Here is a 19,127-nt window from a genome sequence, read left to right as displayed (position 1 = left end):
CCTTGTTTTTTGAAGGTCTCCAAAATGCACACACTTCACAGGAGACCAAGTCAGCTGTCCAGACCATGAGTCACACCTCACCACTTGGGAATTTCTCTGAAGCTGATAGAACTGTTTTGTATTTGTTGGTAGCGCACCCAGTTTGCAAGTGTGTACTTACAATCAGTCTACTTACAGTCAGTCTTAGTAGAATTGCTCCAGGTGCATGAGGAATTTTGCTGATTGATTTATGCTAGAAGAAAGGAAGATTAAAATCAGGAATACCTTGGGATGATTAATATCACGTGGATGTTTGTCCCTGTGTACTTTTCTGTTCCTGTGTTGAAGTGCTGTTAGGATTTTGGTGTTCTCTGTCTGCTTCCCCATGAGGCTACATCCTTTCAGGAACGGAGGTTTGTATCTCTAAAGTAATCCTGCCAATTAAAGATTTATGTTTATGAGAAACATAAAATAACTTCAGGAACAGGGGTTTGTATCTGCAAAATAATCATGCCAGTTAGAAGAATTATGTTTATGAGAAACATAAAACAACACTTTGTCTGTTTCTGTAGAAGAAAAGTTTTAACTGAATGGTAGAGCCCAGTGAAACCCCAGAGGGAAGGGTTTGCTGTATGCTCTGACTCTGTTTTCTTGTTGTTGCAGGTATTCAATAAAATATGCTGCTGTCAATAGGAATGCTGATGTTGTCTGCCACTCAGATATACACTATCCTGACTGTTCAGTTATTTGCTTTCCTGAACCTTTTACCTGTGGAGGCAGATATTTTAGCAGTAAGTATATTTCTCTACATGGATGGAATCTCTATAAAATGTAATCTTCTTTTGCACAATCCTGTTAGTGAATCTCTTAGGGCAATAAATGTTGTAACAGGTTGTTTGAAATGGGATTGCCTTTAGTTCAGTTATGTGAAAAAGTGCATTTTCAAATGAACCTGCAAGTGGTGTGTGCTCAAATAACCATGGCACTGAAAGCACTTAATTCCCTTAGTCATTCAAAAAGTTCTACTCTGACCAGATGTCCTCTAGCATGTTATAACCCTGTTAAAAGAATTCCCTTGTTACTTAGTTCAGAGAGCAATTTCAGTTTGGGTAAATCCGTTCAGTTTTGTAAACACACAACGGCATAGCAACAACCTGAAGAACCAATTAATGCAGAGAGGGATTTGCTCTGTTATGGAACTGACATCACCACTGTATTGTGAAACTTCCAACTGGCTGTCTACTGATTTCCCACCCCCCCTTCCCTTTTTCACTAAGCCTGTGCTTCCTCTTTTCATAACCCCCCTAATTTTCATGCTACTTCCTCCCTTAGAAAAGATACTGAAAACAAAACAAAACCAACCAACCTACCTCACAAGCCTTAAAAAAACAAACAACACAACACAGCTTTTTGGAACTTCAATTTTATTTTTCCTATTTAAACTCCCCCTGTGTAGTATTTGAAGATAGTTCCATCTAAAGATGGATGTTTGGATGCTACAGGTCTGTTCTGGGAATATCTTTGGAGTAGGGAACGAGGAGATGAGCCAGACACTGAAACTTTGTTGTGAGACAGAGCACAATTGGTTATATTTTAAATAAGGGCTAAGAATAAATGGGTTTGTGTCTGACTCCTAGCTTAAGTTGGGGCTTGCTAGGTGATGCAAAGAAAACTTACAGCAGCAGAACCTCAGGCAGGACATTTTGCAGCAGACAGATGATAGTGAGGGTGGAGGAGGACAGCATACACAGCTGTGCTACCTAGTGGTGAGGTAGAAGATTGGGGGAGAGTCTGTATGGAGCAGACTGATTGCACAGAACAGAAACACTTCCTTGAAATTTATCTCCATTCTTCTCTCTTTCTCCTCAATTTTACCAAAGTCTGGGAGGGAAGCTGTCTTGAAAGGGTCAAGATAAATCACAGTAGTGTTTTCCTTTGAAGTGGAGTTTGAGATCCTCTATCTTGTTCTGTCTGTTAGGTGTCCTGTTGCTCTGAAATAAACACAGCCTTTACCTATCCATTGTGTAGGGCAGCTGGATGACACAAGGAATAGACAAATACGTCTGAGTCATTCAGCTAATAAAATGTACCAGTTGATGTGCATTTGAGGCAGTTGCTGTATAATTCACAACTTTTGCAGGAAACTTAACTACTTTTTTGGCTTTTTTACTTCTAAAGGAAAAAAAAATCAGCATGCATAAAATGTGTACTTTCTGTTGTATGCATTGTCTAGGTGGGGCATGGAGCTGCAAAAGATGAACAGTGAAAGGGGAAACAAAGCTGCCACAGGTTTAAGGCCTTTACAGCATTTCTTTGTTTTGAAATGAAAGCTCAGAGTCAGTATGAACCAAAACAACAGAGAGAGTTTTTCATCTGCTAACCTGAGTAGCTGGTGGGGGGTTGAGAAGTGAGAACATATGGAGGCTATTCTTTGCCCATGGTAAACCACCTGCTAAAAGCTGTTCTTCCCTGCATGCAAGTGAATTCAAAGCAAGAAAACCAAATCAGAACTCCACCATCCCCCCAGCCCCCCCAGATCTTCAGATTCTTGCTTTTTTGGGTGTTTGTAATTTCTTTTCTGCATATACAACGATCCTGGAATTGTAGACAGTAGAAAGAAAGATTTAATATACAGATAATTTAAGGAATGATCAGTTCTTTAAATAAGAACAATGTTTTTGTGTGAGGGAAAGAAGCAACTGTATAATTTCCTTGACATAGTCACAAGAAGTCCTTTGTCTGATACATATTTCAAACTTAGAAAGTGGTGGTGTTTATTTCTGTCAACACTTGTTGACTTCATCTGAAAGGTTTTTTCCAGCCAAAATGACTCTACGATCTATTTCTCTCTTGTTGCAAACCTGAATTTCCTTCCCAATTTATTTCTCTTAGTACAACCTTGAAAATGGAACACAGACCTTTGATGATCTACCTGCTAGATTTGGCTACAGACTGCCAGCGGAAGGCTTGAAGGTAAAGAAGATTTAAATGATGTGTGTTTATCCTGAGTATGTACATGGAGGGCTGTGTCTGCTGAACATCTCTTCTGCAAGCCAAAACAGAATCATTCCTATGCTTCTGGAGGCCCTGAATAGCTTGTGGGGGCAGAGAGCAGCTGTCCTGTTTGTTCTGCTGCTGCCTGTCTGGCCCCGGACCTGGCTCTGCAGCTCTGCTGATGCTGCTATGGCTGGGAGTAAACAACATGCAAAAGAATGAACCTGGTGCAAGGTTGAATCTTTGACTGCACAGCATTGTTGTAATGAGTCCCAAAGGGGAATAAACTGCTGTAAGAATTCCTGCAGCTCTGAGTAGTCCTCTGCAAATGGAACCTTGGCAAGACTCAATTTCCCTGCCCAGTATGCTCTGTCCTGGGGAGGAGTGGTGTTGGAGCTGGACACTTCTTACTGACTATTTTGAGGAGCAGAGGGTGATTAAATGATTTGTCCAAGCAGTGAGCCAGTTTAATACATCAAAAATAGATATAAGGAGCTTTGATTCTAACCTTTTTAGCTGTTAGACAGCTCTCTGTCTTTGCTAGGGTAGATGTTACCCATGGAGAAATAGCAGTGAGCTTTAGCCCTGGATGTGCTAGCAAGTGGGTTTGGCTTGCATTATGTTTTTAGTAACTTTTGTAATGCAATGATATTGGTTGAACTAAATAATCAAACATCAAAGTAGTATAGAATTGTCAAAGATTTATTAATCTACAACTTGTAAAACACTATCTGCCAAATCCCATACTAACTGCTGCCAAAGCATGAATGCAGGTGCTTGTTTGGTCTTTGTTTTTTGGCTTGTGTGCTCTCTAGGCATGAGGTAGTCAGTGATTTGTGCCCCTATCCTTGAGAGAACATCTCCTGAGTTCAAGATGTTCAAGAACATATGGTACCATTGGTAAAGGCTAAAGACTTTTGGGTTCTGTGTCTATGACAGGATCTTCTGTGATTTGTGTTGAGCTCCTCTGTGGGTGCACTTGGCTCCAGACATACCACTCCAGTTAGTGCTCTTTGTGGCACTACCTTACAGCAGGAGCACTGCCCTGTGCATCAGGGGAGCCTGAGGGACCTGCACTGGGCTACCAGCAAACCAGTGTACACTTTACAGCTTTTAATTACCATAGACTGTGTCATATTGTGCCTATCAGCACAGACTTGGCAAGGAGCAGATTGCTGGTGCAGCTTTGATGGTTGGACTCAATAGTCTTGGAGGTCTTCAACCAAAATGATTCTGTGATTCTCTGCCACAAAAGGGATACTAGCACTGCAAAAACCTATTCCTTGAAACAGAGTCTTTTCTCTCTTGTAAAGTTTAATGTACATTTATGGAGGAGATGTGAGGTTTTTATATGAAGCACATTTAAACTGTCAGTTTATAAACTGGACATATATGCACTTATATCTATTTTAGGTATTTAAGCTGGTAGTTTATATGTGTGTTTAGATGTAATTATGTAATAGATTTGCTGCATGTAATAATTAGAATTTCCACACAGGTGCTGACATCTATTTATGTAAAGCTGTCAGTGAAAACAGATTTTTAAAGCTCTCAAGGCTGAATCTAGAACTGCAGCAATAATTGCTTGAGCCCACAGCAGGGCAGCTTCTCATGATCTTTATTTGCATAAAGCAACTTACTTGTGTTCATCTTTTCTGGCAATTCACTGTCTTTTATCTGCTCTACCTTTAAAACTGATTCAAAGGAGTGTGGATCTTAAAGGAATGCCAAATGATTCTCCGTAGTGCTGGTCTCACACTGTGGCATTGCTGCACTGTCACCTCACAAAGAAAGGAACTTTCTGCAGAGCTGTATTTCTGATGGAGGGTAGGCAAAGCCTCCCTGGGAGTATGGGCTGAGTTTTTCATGATCTTGGTATTCAAAATCTGTTGTGAGGAGACTGGTAGAAGGAAATCTAATTATTATGACTAATTATTAATCTAATTAATAACAAAGCTCCTTCTCAGGTGGTCTAGAGCTTTGACCAAGGAAGCAGGCATATCCTAGTCAGAGGAAAAGGGGAGGTCTGTTCTCTTTAGAGCCAGAACAAAGAGCATTGTGCAGTGGGCATGATGTTCTTTTGGCACTTGCCTTGCATTAATGTCTGTACCAGCAGCCTTTGCAGAGCACTCACAGGGGGATGGAAGGCGCTGCAAGGGAGCAGCCAGCCCTGAAGCAACAACGGTGTGGAGAGGGGCTAGTGTCAGTGCATTCAGGTAATCCTCTGAGAGAAGCTGTGGAGCTGTTCAGCAGATATGAAAGCATGAACTTAGGAGGGCTTCTACACCAAACCTTTTCAGTGCTGCAATGCTAACTCAGTCACCTAGAAAGACTCCAAAGGTGATTTCAGGGTTGATATCACCAGAATTTCTTGCTTCTGTGACTCCTTCCCCAGTGACAGATTTGATGATCTGTGCAGTCCTTGCTCACCATAGCAAACCAGCTGTTTTCTGTGCTCATTCACTGCTGATTGCACACAAGTAACTTTCTTTGATTTCCCCTTTGAATTGCCAAGTTCTAAGTCTGTGTTGGTGCTCCTTGAGCTGTTAGACTTCAGCTTTCTCTTTAGGCTTCATGCAACTTGGAACAATAGATCCACAATATTCATGTAGCTGAATTATACTGCAAACTCTGAGTTAGGAGCTCCAGGTGATGTAAGTGGAAGCACTGTATGTTCTTTTTCATACTTTACTGACCTAAAGATTCTGATGTGTCAAAATGAATAGTCAGGGATGTAGCAGAAGTCTTGCTGTCATACACGACTGAGTTTGTTTAGCTATTGTTAGAAAAGGTGCAGTTTTACTTCCCTACACTTGTCTGCCAACCCTTTTGTTAAGACAAAGAGAAGTGAAGCTCCTGTTTCTGATCCTTTTTTCTAGGGATTCCTAATAAATTCAAAACCAGAGAATGCCTGTGAGCCTATAGCCCCACCTCCACTAAGAGACAACTCCTCCAGTGCTTTTATTGTGTTAATCCGAAGGCTCGAGTGCAACTTTGATATCAAGGTAAGATTTTTAGGTTTGTTGGGTTTTTCCATGAGAAAGCTTCCAGTGTACACTTGCAGCCCAGAGAGCCAGCCATATCCTGGGTTGCATCAAGAGAAGTGTGGCCAGCAGGTTGAGAGAGGTGATTACCCCTTCTACACTGCTCTTGTGAGACCCCATCTGGAGTACTGCATCCAGTTCTGGAGCCCCTGTTACAAGAAAGACCTGGAAGTGCTGGAAGGTGTTCAGAGAAAGGCCATGAGGATGAGCAGTGGGCTGGAGCTCCCCTGCTATGAGGACAAGCTCAGAGAGTTGGGGTTGTTTGGTCTGGAGAAAAGAAGGCCTCGAGGAGACCTCATTGTGGCCTTCCAATATCTGAAGAGGGATTACAAGAAGGGGAGGGACTTTTTAGGGTGTCAGGTAGTGATAGGACTGGGGGGAATGGATAGAAGCTAGAGGAGGGGAGATAATAGATTAGACATTAGGAAGGAGCTCATCATGAGGGTAGTGAGACCCTGGCATACATTGCCCAGGGATGTGGTGGAAGCTTCATCCCTGGAGGTTTTTGAAGGCCAGGCTGGATGTGGCTCTGGGCAACCTGCTCTAATGTGTGGTGCCCATGGCAGGGGGCTTGGAACTGGCTGATCCTTGAGGTCCCTTTCAACCCTGAGAGTTCTGTAATACCTGGGCTGTCATGTAAGATACTTACACATCTCTAAAGGCACAGAAGAGGTACTGCTCCTGTGACTTCATGAGCTAGCCACTGGTAGTTTCAAATTTACCAAGGTTAATGCTTTTATTTTCAGTTATGACTAAATTTTCTTAACTATATGCACAGGAAGGTTTTTACTGTTTCTAATAGATGTAAGAACTGTCTGTCAGAAGAAAATAGTCAATGATTTTTCTGGAAAAATGACAGCATTAGATGAGTGTAAGCACAGTGAGGATCTTGTTTTGAGAGGTGACACCTGTTCTACAAGTGCAAATTATCTTGTGCTAACACAACTTCCTGAAAGTGTAGCTTGTCTTGGGTTAGGTCAGAGAGGTCACTGTATCTTGAAGGAGAAATCTTTCTAACAAGCATTGTGTGTGGCTGGCAGGTTTTAAATGCACAGAGAGCTGGATACAAGGCAGCTATAGTTCACAATGTCGATTCTGATGACCTCATAAGCATGGGATCCAACGACAGTAAGTACAGGTATCACTTCTTCTCTCCTGTTTGAAAACCATTCCACCCACAGTACTGAAAACAGTATTGAGTAGTATGATCGACTCTCACTTAAAAATGAAAAACATCAACCCCTCTCCCAGGAAAAAAAAACACAAAGCAACAAAATCCAACAATGAAACGAACAAAAAAACCCAAACCAACCAAAGAAATACAAACTCAAAGCACTTTCTGAAAGCCCTCCAGAATGGAACTCCCCAAACTAAAACCCCCTCCACCCTACCCAGCAATCCTCCTGTTCTGTTAACAGTCTCAAGTGGGAGATGTTCAGAAAGAGCACTACTTCTGTGTTGTTTGGTGCATTAACTTTGTGCATTCTTCTGAGTGCTTCTTTAGTTGATTTTCATTTTGTTTTGTTTCAATTTGAGTTCCTCTCTTCTGGGTTAGATGGCTAAATGCATGAGATAGATTTGTGTGGTGGATGTGGGAAGTAGCTGATGTGTTAGTAGAAATACAGGAAAAGTGAAAAAACCCTACTCTTTTGGAAGGAAACCAAGACTTCAAACCAGGACTTCCTAGTATTTGTTAGTGGTTCCAGTTTGTTGTTGCACATTCTTCTGTTCCCATGGACATGGATTCTGCTTTCCTATGGCTGTGTGTTGCACATGTATTCTCAGCTGGAAAAAGAATGTTTAGAGACCACTGTGCTATTTTCTGATTGATTCTGATGCTTGCTGTCATGATTTTAACCTTTCCTGGAGTGAGTATGTTCAGAACACCTTGTAATCAAGTCAAAACATTGGCATTGGTTTACAGTATGTGTTTGTGGTCTGGGGTGCTGTTAGGACTTCTTTGCGGCTTGCTCAATATGGAACAAGAACATAAATGAAAACAAGGAAGTCTTTCCAAGTGGAAACACCACTGAGTAAACTAGGAAATAAACTTTCAGCAAGCTAAATTGGAGCTGAGCAGCCCAGAGAGCTCTGTGAAAGTGGTTCTAAGGAGTTCCCAACCCATGTGAATCCGATGCTCAGGTGTCACTGAGAAATGAAAATGCAGAACAACTTCACGACAAATGCAGTCTTCAGTAGTGGGAGGTGACATTCAGCCATGGATACTTTTGCCTTGGGAAGCCTGAATGCTTTGGTATCAACTAAACTAATACTTTGCCCCCTTAAAATGTGAAGCATAAGTCAGAGGTGAACATACAATGTGAAGCTGGGGAAAAGGCTTTCTAGAACATGGTATTTATCTGTCAGTAACTCTGCATTTCTGCTGCATCTTTTGAGCTTTACATCGCCTTCATTAGTAAGCAGAGAAGGGGGAGACAGTTCCATCCAGCTAGTTGAGACTGAAGCAAAGGTGTAGGATTTGTTAATCTTTGTGACCCTTTCTGGCCACCTCTGTTTCCAGATGTTTCATTTATGTCTGGGGTGAAAAGGAGGGAAGAAAGGTTAACTCAAATTTACAATACCAGATCACAAAAGCATAGGAGCTGCTGCCAGAGGTTCTGGAAATCTGAGTAAAAATGATGTTCCTGTTAAAGTTGCTCTGTCTGTTAAAATATTTTGAGTTTTATGCTCCCTCTAACCAGTCCATTAAGAATTTGGATTTCTAGACCTGCAACAGAGTCCCTGAGTATTCAGGCAAGGGAAATAATGCCACTTCTTATGGAACACGAAGATATGGCACATGTGCATCAGTCTGCATGTCATTGTGTTTCAGTGTGCCTTTGCATTGTGGTAGTCCCATCGTGTTTGAGTCCTGTGTCTCAAGAGTGCCTGTGGAGTGTCCACATGATAACACTTTTATTTTCCTGCCTGTTTTATGCAGTTGAGGTTTTGAAGAAGATTGACATTCCTTCTGTCTTCATTGGTGAGACATCAGCCCGGTCTCTTAAAGAAGAATTCACCTATGAAAAGGGGTAAGTCACCTGCAGCTGTGTTACTCCTTGCAGTAACTTATGGCCTCTTTTTAGTGTTTCTGGGTTTGACCATGAGCCAGCCAGGTGCCATTTTGGCCAGGAAGGCCAGTGGTATCCTGGGATTCATGATAGAATCATAGAATTATTAGGGTTGGAAGTGACCTCAAGGATCTTCTAGTTCCATGGGCAGGGACACCCCAGTCTAGATCAGGTTGCACGGAGCCACATCCAGCCTGGCCTTAAAGACCTCCAGGGGTGGGGCTTCCCCCACCTCCCTGGGCAACCTGTGCCAGGCTCTCACCACCCTCATGGGGGAGAACTTCTTCCTAACATCCAATCTGAATCTCCCCATTTCTAGTTTTCCTCTGTTCCCCCCCAGTCCTATCACTCCCTGACACCCTAAGAAGTCCCTCCCCAGCTTTCTTGTAGCCCCATTCAGATACTGGACTGAACAGCCCCAACTCCCTCAGTCTGTCCTCATAGGAGAGGAGCTGCAGCCCTCTGCTCATCCTCTTGGCCCTTCTCTGGACACGTTCCAGCATCTCCAGAGCTTTCTTTTAATAGGGGTTCCAGAACTGGAGCTTGCTTCTTCAGGTCCCTGATGTTGTTTCACTGAGTTAACCAGAGGAACCAGATTGTGTCATTCTTAAGCAGAATGCTTGCTGAGGAAACTACTTGCTAAGTAAAGCATGGCTCCACCAGCTGCTAACACTTGTACACATTGTACCTTCTCAGGTGCTTCTGGCTGCTTTGTGCCATCAGAGCAGTAAATGGGAGTTCACTTCCTCAAGTATCAGTAAACACTTGTTCAGATAGCCAGTTGCCAGCATCTGCTTATCAGGCCCTTTAGGAAGACTTTGGGTTGCTGTACTGTAAATGATTGCCTGCCCAGAGGACAAAGGGTGCACTTTATCATGCTTCATGGTTTGAAAGGAAACCTCCTGGGTAGTGCTTTGGTAAGCAAGAATGATATCATTGTGTCTTGATCATCATCTTGGGTTGGTTTTTCTCTTTCTGCCATAGCAGCAGCTATGAAGTTGCTTTTCTGGTTGCTTTAGATTTCCTTAAGATGGAAGTCAGAGAGTAGTTTTAATTCCAAAAAATGTTCTAAGAGGCAGTGTTTGATGCTTTTATTTAATTGCCTTTACACCATGTGGCTATCAGCTGGATTTTCTGTGTTGTGTGCACATTTCCTTTCATTGCTCATTAAATTCTAACATATTTAGAAAGTGCTTTCTCTTTTTTCCCCCCCCCACAGTGGCCATGTTGTGTTGATCCCAGAGTTCAGTCTTCCTTTGGAGTACTACTTAATCCCTTTTCTAATAATAGTGGGCATCTGTCTTATTCTCATTGTCATCTTTATGGTAAGTTCCTTCTTTTAATAACATTCTTCTTTTCATTCTTTCAAACAAATCATCCTGTCACTGAAGCTGATAAATGAGAGGATGCAGGAAGGGAACTGCAGAGGCTTTGTGTACTGCACACATTCCTACAATGCTTACCTGCAATCCTTTGTCTCAGTTCAACAGACAGGTGCAGAATTTTGGCAAAGGGATGTCAGGAGCCCTTGGGATGTTTTACCTGGAATATAACTACTTGGAAAAAAATTGCCCTCACTGCTGCTCTTCCACTGCACAAGCTCACTCTTTCTCACCCCATACTGGCCTGTCCTTGTGCTCTTGTACACTGAGAGTGTACTCAGCCTAGCAAACTTGTGCTGATTAATGAGGGTTAGTGCCACTGTTCTGCAGTGCACGTCTCACCAGTCATCAGTCAGCAAGCTCAGAACCTGCCACAGCACAGAGCTTGTGCCCTGTGAGGACATACAAAGAAGGGCATGCCTGTAAACTGGGATTAAGAACTTACTTTTCCAAATGTAACTCAGTTACAAAAGCAAAGGCTTTGAAGTGCTTGAATTTCTCTTCTGTTAGTGTCAGTAGGCAGTCAGGACTGAAGTGAAGGTTTCTTTCCATGGCTTAGGGTTGTGTTGTAGAGGGAAGCCAGGCAGGAACCAGGAGGAAATGACATGATATGTCTGCAAGTCAGGGTCACCTCTGCTGTGTACTTGGGACAGGTGTTTGGGGAGGTTTGAAAAGAGGTTGTATAATGTTGGAAGTCTCAGCCTGCATTTACATGTTAAACTGTGAGAGAAAGGGGGGAGATGTATCTGGAAGCATTTTCCAGAATAGTACAAGTGAAAAGAGGCAACAGGCTAAAATTGGGCTCCCTAGTGATAAGTTGTAGGATGATGGCATGACAATGTGAGATGGAATCCCAACAGCAAAACTGCAGCCTGTGCATGCAGCATTTTGTTTAGCTGGGGTGAAAAGAGCCTGAACAATCATTTTTAGATCCAGAGATGCTTAAAAAGTGAAGGCAGGTGTGATGCAGAAAGACATTTTATGTTGCTGAAACCAATTAGAGATTCAGCTGGTTTATCTGTAGTGTGCATGCATTCATACTTACCAAGAGGCAATCTTTTAGGAAGCAGCTCAGTGCCCTTCAGAGGTTCCTCAAGTGAGAGAGATGAAATCTGTTTACAACATTAATCCACTCTGTGGTTACCTCACTTACTGCCCAGTAGGGGTAGAGCAGCTCTGCAAATGTCACACTTGTTGGTGTCTATGCTTTGGCTAAGGGCATTGTGGGCTTGGTTTGTCACTGTGTTTGAAAAAGAATTGTCACATCCCAGATGCTAGAGTTGGAAACCAAACAGAAGCAGCACTGGGTCCTCGTAAGAGAGTGGAAAGGGAATCTGTGGTATAGTTGAAGACAGCAGGGCAACCATGGCTTGAAGTAACCCCATTCCTGCCCCCCAGACCACATCTAGATCCTGTCAGCACAGTTCTGATAGGAGCAATCCTCTGAAAGAGCTGTAATGATCTAAATAATAAGCAAACCCAGGCAAATGTAATGAGTTTGTCCTGGTTTAAGGCTGGGCAGATCCTCTATTGCCCCAAGAGGGGCAAAAGAATGACATTCACACAAATGGATTGCAAAGTGATGGAAAGTTGAAATGCAAAAGCAATTGGTTTTTACAGAAACTACAAAGTATAGTGGCAAAGAATCCCAAAGCCTACAGAGCCCCTTACAGCACACCCAAAGGCCTCCAACACTTCCCTTCTCCCCACCTGAGGGTATACTCAAACACCCCCAGGGCTCACTCTTCCCCCCACTGCTAGCCTGGTCTCAGGCTGGCCAGATCTGAGACTGCCCCTCCCCTTCTCCTGGCATTAGGCCTAGCCAGGCCTGAGAGGCCTTGAGATACTCCCCCACCATTACCCGATAGGGAGCATCTCCCACGGGAGCAGAGAGAGAAGAAAGAGGCAGAGAGTGACTTTGCAGATGGGTTTACAGGGTGCAGGATATTATGGGTATGAAATAGGCTGTCTCCTGTGCACACCTACTGGGTTGGACACTCAGGACACCAGAGGTGTAACTCATGTGGCAGTAATAGGAGGGACCCGTCCTGAGCTGCCACAGAGTTGTGTTCTGCTCTGGAGTGTGAATCCTTTAGCCTTGTTTGGCTTCATCGTTGAGTCCAGGCCAGGGAAGGGGTGACTCAGTTTGAGCTGGGGTTCCCTTTTTGACTACCTTACTGTGAAGACCTGTCAATCAAAACCTTTATGGTTGTCTTCCTGCTCTGACTTGCTGTTGACGTTGTCCTGCCTCCGTTTGCAGATCACAAAATTCGTGCAAGACAGACACAGAGCAAGGAGGAATCGGCTTAGGAAGGATCAGCTGAAAAAACTTCCTGTACATAAATTCAAGAAAGGCAAGTGGATCATTCTTTGTCTAACTGGGCCCCATTGCTTTTCAGACCACACAAAACTCTAACTTGTGGAGGTTTGTAGTTTTGGAGATACATCGGCAATGGAGATGGGAATCAATACGGCTGACCAATATGATCGTGTATTGTTCCTTTATTGTTCCAGTGGTGCAGGCCTATGGAGCAGGCCTGTAGTGCAAGTATAGCACAGTAAAGTGTAGAAGAAGACGACACAGGAAAGGCAGAAGTGCGTAGCAAGGGAACTGCTACAACTTACATAAACTCAGAGTGCTTTGTTGGCATAGCTCCATTGGTTCCCTCTGAGTGACCACACATTGCACTATTATAGATTATTGGTCCAACTACTAATGACACAACGAGGTTGTTGATGCAGGTGCATGTCCTGTTGTCCTAGGATAACTTTCCATGTTTATGGCTACCAGTGCCTTGTTTTAGTTACATGCTGCAGGCACAGCACTGTTTTGCTAGACTGCTAGCTGGCTCTGCATTTATGCTGAGCATGGCCTACCACCATGTCAGGCTCTAGGCCTGCACTGCCAGATTGCTCACACTGCTCAACTCTGGCATTGCCACAGAGATATATTTTTTTTTTGAGTACACTTGAAATAAGTGCTGGAGCTTGGTGTGAAAGCACACAGAAAGTTTGGCTTGACCTGGTTCTCTCTGAACTGGAGGAATTCTGACATTTCTTCAGTGGAAGCAGAGCAGGTACCATATGCAGACTGTGGCTGGGAATTGAAATGCTTCTTGCTGTACGCCAAAACCAGTACAGAAATTCCACAAAGCTCTCCTTAACAGTGACCACAGCAGCCAGCCATTATTTGGAACTCCTACCTGCAGTGCTGGGGCAGCTCTGGAGTCCACAGCACAGACAAGGACCTGTTGGAGTGGGGCCAGAGGAGGCCACAGCAATGCTGGGAGGGCTGGAAGCCCTCTGCTGTGAAGTCAGGCTGAGAGAGTTGGGGTTGTTCAGCCTGGAGAGGAGAAGGCTCCAGAGAGACCTTCTGGTGGCCTTTCAGGGTTTAAAGGAACCAAGCAGAAAGCTGGGGACAGACTTTTGAGCCTGGCCAGTTGTGACAGGTTGAGGGGTGATGTATTAAAACCAAAAGAGAGGAGATTTAGATAGAAAGATGACATATTTTACACAGAGGGTAGAGAGACTCTGGCCCAGGTTGCCCAGAGAGGTGGTAGATGCACCATCCCTGGAAACATTCCAGGTCAGCTTGTTTGGGCCTCCGAGCAACCTGCTCTGGTTGCAGATGTCCCTGCTGACTGCAGGGGGAATGGTTTAGGTGGCTTTTAAAGGTCCCTTTCCACCCAAGCCATCCTGTGGTTCTTTGTCTGGAAACTGATGATTGCCAGCAGCAGGTTAAGTTGCCTGACCCTGTAGAAATGATACAAACAAAACTATCTTGTGGGTGTCATTTATCTGCTGGTCCAGTGGAGTGGTCCTTTGATGCATCACAATGCCTCTGTGAGGGCAAGAGCAGTTCAGATTTACTGCCAAAATGCTGAGTCTTGTGATTCTTTGTAGTGATTAACTTTATCTAATGGCAGGGTGAGAGATAAAGCTGTTACCAAGTCATGTTCTTCAGTGGAGTGGAAAATCTGCCTTAGGCCCTTCTCTGTTGTAGTCTGCTCCTTAAAATTAGGAAAAAAATAATCTACTTCTCATTTTCATTTTGTTTTTCAAAGATGTTACCATCTGATTCCTCATTCATCTACCTGTTGCAAGGTATGAGAAGAGAAGGTGGAAAAAGCACTTAAGTGCTTTTGCTGGCTACACAACAGTGTCAGCAGAGAGTGTATTGAGCAGAGACCTCCTCAGGGGTTGTGCCTGGCCTCAGGGGTAGAGCCACTTGCTGTGCTTTGCCCTTGGTAAAGCCAGCCTGCATTATTGATGGCACTGCTGACTTGGTGCAGAGCAGATGTTCAGTTTGAGGGGATGCAGCACTGGTGCTGTGTTAGTCAGCCTGGGGGCGTGGGGCAAGGAAAAGCAATGTTTTCCTCTGCAGAGTTGACTGAACCTTGCTGTTATCTGTAACTATGGATTTAAAATTACCTCTCAAAAGTTATCTTAAGCCAATGAAGCTATTAGTAATTTTTCTCCTCTCATGGATGCCCCATGAAATCTAATTAGATGAAATATACAAAGTAAATGATGTAGTACTTTAAAAAGCAATTTGCAAGGGAAAGGTTGTTTCAAGAAAGTCAGTTAATGTCTTCTCCATTTAATTGTGTGCATCTCTAATAACTCTCCCGGAGCTACAGGGCTAAGCAGCCAGTGTAGGAGGAAATCTTGTGGCTGTTTGTCTTACTCAGTGACTGTGAAGTAACCAGGCTGCAAACACCCAGGTATCCACTGCAGTCAGTGCCTTGTGAAAAAGGGAGCAACAAGCCCAGATTTTTTTTCAACTAGGATTTCACTTCCTCTAAACAAATGATCATTTTAGTTCTACTGCTATGAAACTAATCCTTTACCTTACTTTAAGCCCTTTTATTAGAAGAAAAAACCACAAACCTGACCCAGTACTTCCAGTGCGTTACCTTTGGCAGTGAAATAATAACACACTGCTTCATGCTTTTGTACTGAAGGTGGGAGTTCTCCAGACATTGTCATGGTAGCACATTCTCTTTGAGGACCTGATGGAGCAGGTCCAGAGGAGGCCACAAAAATGATCAGGGGGTTGGAGCACCTCTGCTATGAGGACAGGCTGAGGGAGCTGGGGGTGTTCAGCCTGGACAAGAGAATCCTAATAGCAGCCTTGCAGTACCTGAAGGGGGCTCAAGAAGGATGGAGAGAGACTGTTTGCAAAGGCCTGCAGTGATAGGAGGAGGGGCAATGAAATTGCCTGATTGAAATTAGAGAAGAGTGGATTTAGACTGGATGCTAGGAACAAGTTTTGCACTGTGAGGGTGGTGAAACACTAGAACAGGTTGCCCAGGGAGGTGGTTGAGGCCCCGTCCCTGGAGATACTCAAGGTCAGGCTCAACAAGGCTTTGAGCAACCTGATCTGGTGGAGGATGTCCCTGCTGCCTGAGGGGTGTTGGACTGGATGACCTTTGGTGGCCCCTTCCAATCTAAACCATTCTGTGATACTGGAACCATCCCCTTCAGTCTCTTGATGAGACACCCAAACAGTCTTAGGCTTTGCTCTGGAAGGATGAGTGAAAGCAATCCTGTGGGCTGTATCCTGCCTTTAGGAATGATGGATTTTTGTTCTTCTCCATCATGCTCTTAAAAATCCCTTGGTAGTGAAACAGTCCAGCACTGAAGCTGTGACAGTTTTAGGACCCTGTAGATGGTGGTTCTCTTGCACTGCTTTGTGTATCACAAATCCCTGCAGAGAATGCAGTGACAGGAGGTGTGGCAGTGGCTGTCTTTGCAGAGTCCTTGTCAGGCAGCCTGGCCTTGGAGTACCTCCACAGAAAGCAGCATCCACTGCTGTGTGAATATCCATTTCCTGGGCTGGAAGAGTTTTGGGTAGGTGTTTTGTTTTAACTTCCAACAGTCAGTGGGAGTTGATACCTTTTGTGTGATGTCTTTATAACAAAAATGAATGCAGCAAAAAGAAGTGGGGGGGGGGGGGGAAAAGCCCACCAAATCTGTTCAGTGTGCCTGGAACTTGGTCATTAGCAAATCCAAGTAGTCTGAGGAATAATAGCTCAGGAAAAAAAAAATGTAGGTTAGAAATATTGTGAATTGGTACATAGAAGAATTTGTTTTCAGAAGTCTCTAACATTATTCCCAAGCTAGCTTAACTTTGAACTGAAATGGAATCTGAGCCAAAGCTGAAGAGATTTTTTAGCTCTTAACTGCAATAAAATCAGAGTGTAAGCTCTCACTCCTGCAGAAAGCACCCTAAATACAGTGAAGAGGGAATGCAGTGAAAGAAAGATGCCTGGGCATGCTATTAAGAAATTAAAAATCAATGAAGCAGAGCTTTTCCTACATTGAGTGTCAAAAGTTAGGATCCTAAAGGAGTGGTTAGATGCCTAATGTAGAATCCAGAACTGTGGAGTTGCTACATCCACAAGACTTCTAAAAATTACAGAATCACAGAATGGTTTGGGTTGGAAAGGGCCTCCAGAGGTCATCCAGTCCAACCCCTCTGCACTGAGCAGGGACATCTTCCACTAGATCAGGTTGCTCAGAGCTTTGTGGGGCCTAACCTTGACTATCTCCAGGGATGGGGCCTCAACTGTCTCCCTGGGCAACCTGTTCTAGTGTTCCACCACCCTCATGGTGCAGGACATTTTCCTAACATCCAGTCTAAATCTACTTTTCTCTAATTTCAAACCATTGCTCCTCATCCTATCACTGCAGATCTTTGGAAACAGTCACAGAATCACAGGATGTTAGGGGCTGGAAGGGACCTCCAAAGCTTATCCAGTCCAAGCCCCTTGCCAGAGCAGCATCACCTAGAGCAGATCACACAGGAATGCATGCAGGCAGGTTTGGAATATCTCCAGAGAGGGCGACTCCACAGTCCCCCTGGGTAGCCTGTTCCACTGTTCTGTCACCCCCACAGACAAGAAATTTTTCCTCATGTTTCTATGGAACTTCTATGCCTCAACTTCCACCATTGCCCCTTGTCCTGTAATTGGGCATCAGTCCCTCTGCAGCCTTCTTGTACCCCCCTTCAGGTACTGGAAGGCTGCTATTTGGTCTCTCCAGAGCCTTATGTTCTCCAGGCTGAACACCCCCAAGCTCCCTCAGCCTGTTGTTGTGAGAGAGGTGCTTCAGCCCCCTGATCATTTTCATGATTGGTTATGTGTTTAAGTATGAAAGAAGAGCTTAACTTTAGCCAGGTTTGAAGTGCTTGTGCAAGTGGGAGAAAGCAAGCCCCAGCACGTGTGACACAGTGGCCTGCAGGGGAATGTGTCCATTTAGACAAAGACATTTTGTCACATGTGTGGAATCCCTGTGGTTGGCTCTTTCTGTGCAGAGTGCTACACATCACTGAGCAGGAATGGGAAAGAGCAGCTCAGTGTCCTTGAGAAAATCTGCTCCAGAATGCTGCAGTTTTCTGCATTTTTCAGTTATTGATTTCTTTTCCCCCTGCAAATGGAATTCCAGCTGATCCAATCACTGGTCATTACTGACCCATCTGCTTGGCCTCACACTACAGTTACTGTCTGACAGAACACGAGTCAGGAGGCCTGCCCAAGTCTCGTTGGGTTGGTGTTTGCATTTTTCTTTGTTCATCAGTACACAGGTAGGTGATGGATGTTTCTGTGCTTCTGGAAATATCTGTGGTCATGTGCCAAGTAGTGAGAGGAAATCCTGCTTGCTACACAGTTGAGTTAAGGAAGATACTTTACTTAGCAGCCATTTCCCTATTTCCTTTTCCCCCCAACCCCTGGTTTTTGGTGGTTCTGAGCCAGCTTTTAAACTACAGCAATGGGTATTTAAGGAAAAAGTTGTCTGCAGAGTATCCTTTTTTAAAACTAAATCTGTTCACTGATGGGCTTGTAGTCATGGGGGTGAAGCTGACCTGGAGACCAGTCAAGGAGGCTCCAGGGCTCCCAGTGAAGTCATGCAGGTCCCAGCACTGAGGAGGGCTTGTGCTCCTGTGTTCCTGGATGCTGCCTGGGCTGCCTCCCTTCTCCTAGCCACCAGGAGAGCAGGAATCTGGGTAATAACCTTAATTAATTTGTGCAATGGCCTGTTGGAGAAAGGTAGCAGATGGGCTGCAGCTGGTGGATCCAGCAGGTGCAGGTGAAGCAGTTGGGCTGAGGGCTGGTTGTGTAATTAGTGTGCAGTGAAAGATGGGCTGTGGAGCTGGGTGAGGTGGCCTTGGCAGAGTCACAGCAATCCCTTTGTTAGCCACTGTGCTGCTGAGTGGATCTGAACCTCCATGTGAGAACTTCAGCATCCATCTCCCTGAGAACTTGATCTGTATTTACCTGGCCTAGGCATGGATGTGATGGTTCACCACTGAGGTGTTTTGTTCACTTGCCAGGGGATGCCTCACTGACTTGAGAGCAATGTGCTGCCACTCTTGAGGGCTTTTGTAGTGCATGGTGAATGGCTAGAGGGGAGCAAGGCAGGTGCATGACTTAAATAGGTTAGAGAGTTGAGTGGTGAGGGTGACTGATCAGGCAACAGCTGTGAGATAGATGGGGCTCAGGGTGGGTAGAATTTGGAAAGACCTGGAAGATGGAGAAGCTGCTGTGAGGGGTGCTAGGAACAAGATGGGCACTTCCTGTGCTGGGAGCCTTTCCCCATTCCTATTTGGTATATGAGAGAGTGAAGTTCTCTGCACATCCTTCTGATGGCATCAG

General features: G+C 44.4%; 1 protein-coding gene across 1 annotated transcript in view; it reads left to right on the top strand.

Moving 5' to 3' along the window:
- Window positions 1-19,127, top strand: part of RNF13 (ring finger protein 13) — a 28,347-nt gene that overhangs the window by 4,151 nt on the left and 5,069 nt on the right. Inside the window, exons 2-8 of the mRNA XM_068144923.1 lie at window positions 643-770; window positions 2,872-2,952; window positions 5,853-5,978; window positions 7,058-7,145; window positions 8,959-9,049; window positions 10,308-10,413; window positions 12,731-12,824. Of these exons, the coding sequence (XP_068001024.1) occupies window positions 657-770; window positions 2,872-2,952; window positions 5,853-5,978; window positions 7,058-7,145; window positions 8,959-9,049; window positions 10,308-10,413; window positions 12,731-12,824 (700 nt within the window). The 5' untranslated portion in view covers window positions 643-656. The remainder of the gene's footprint in view (window positions 1-642; window positions 771-2,871; window positions 2,953-5,852; window positions 5,979-7,057; window positions 7,146-8,958; window positions 9,050-10,307; window positions 10,414-12,730; window positions 12,825-19,127) is intronic.

Source organism: Melanerpes formicivorus, unplaced genomic scaffold, assembly GCF_026170545.1.
Source record: "Melanerpes formicivorus ecotype bairdi unplaced genomic scaffold, bMelFor1.0.p_v2 SCAF_12, whole genome shotgun sequence".
Lineage (NCBI taxonomy): Eukaryota > Metazoa > Chordata > Aves > Piciformes > Picidae > Melanerpes > Melanerpes formicivorus.
Note: the sequence above shows the minus strand (reverse complement) of the source record. Positions and strands in the feature narration are given on the sequence as shown.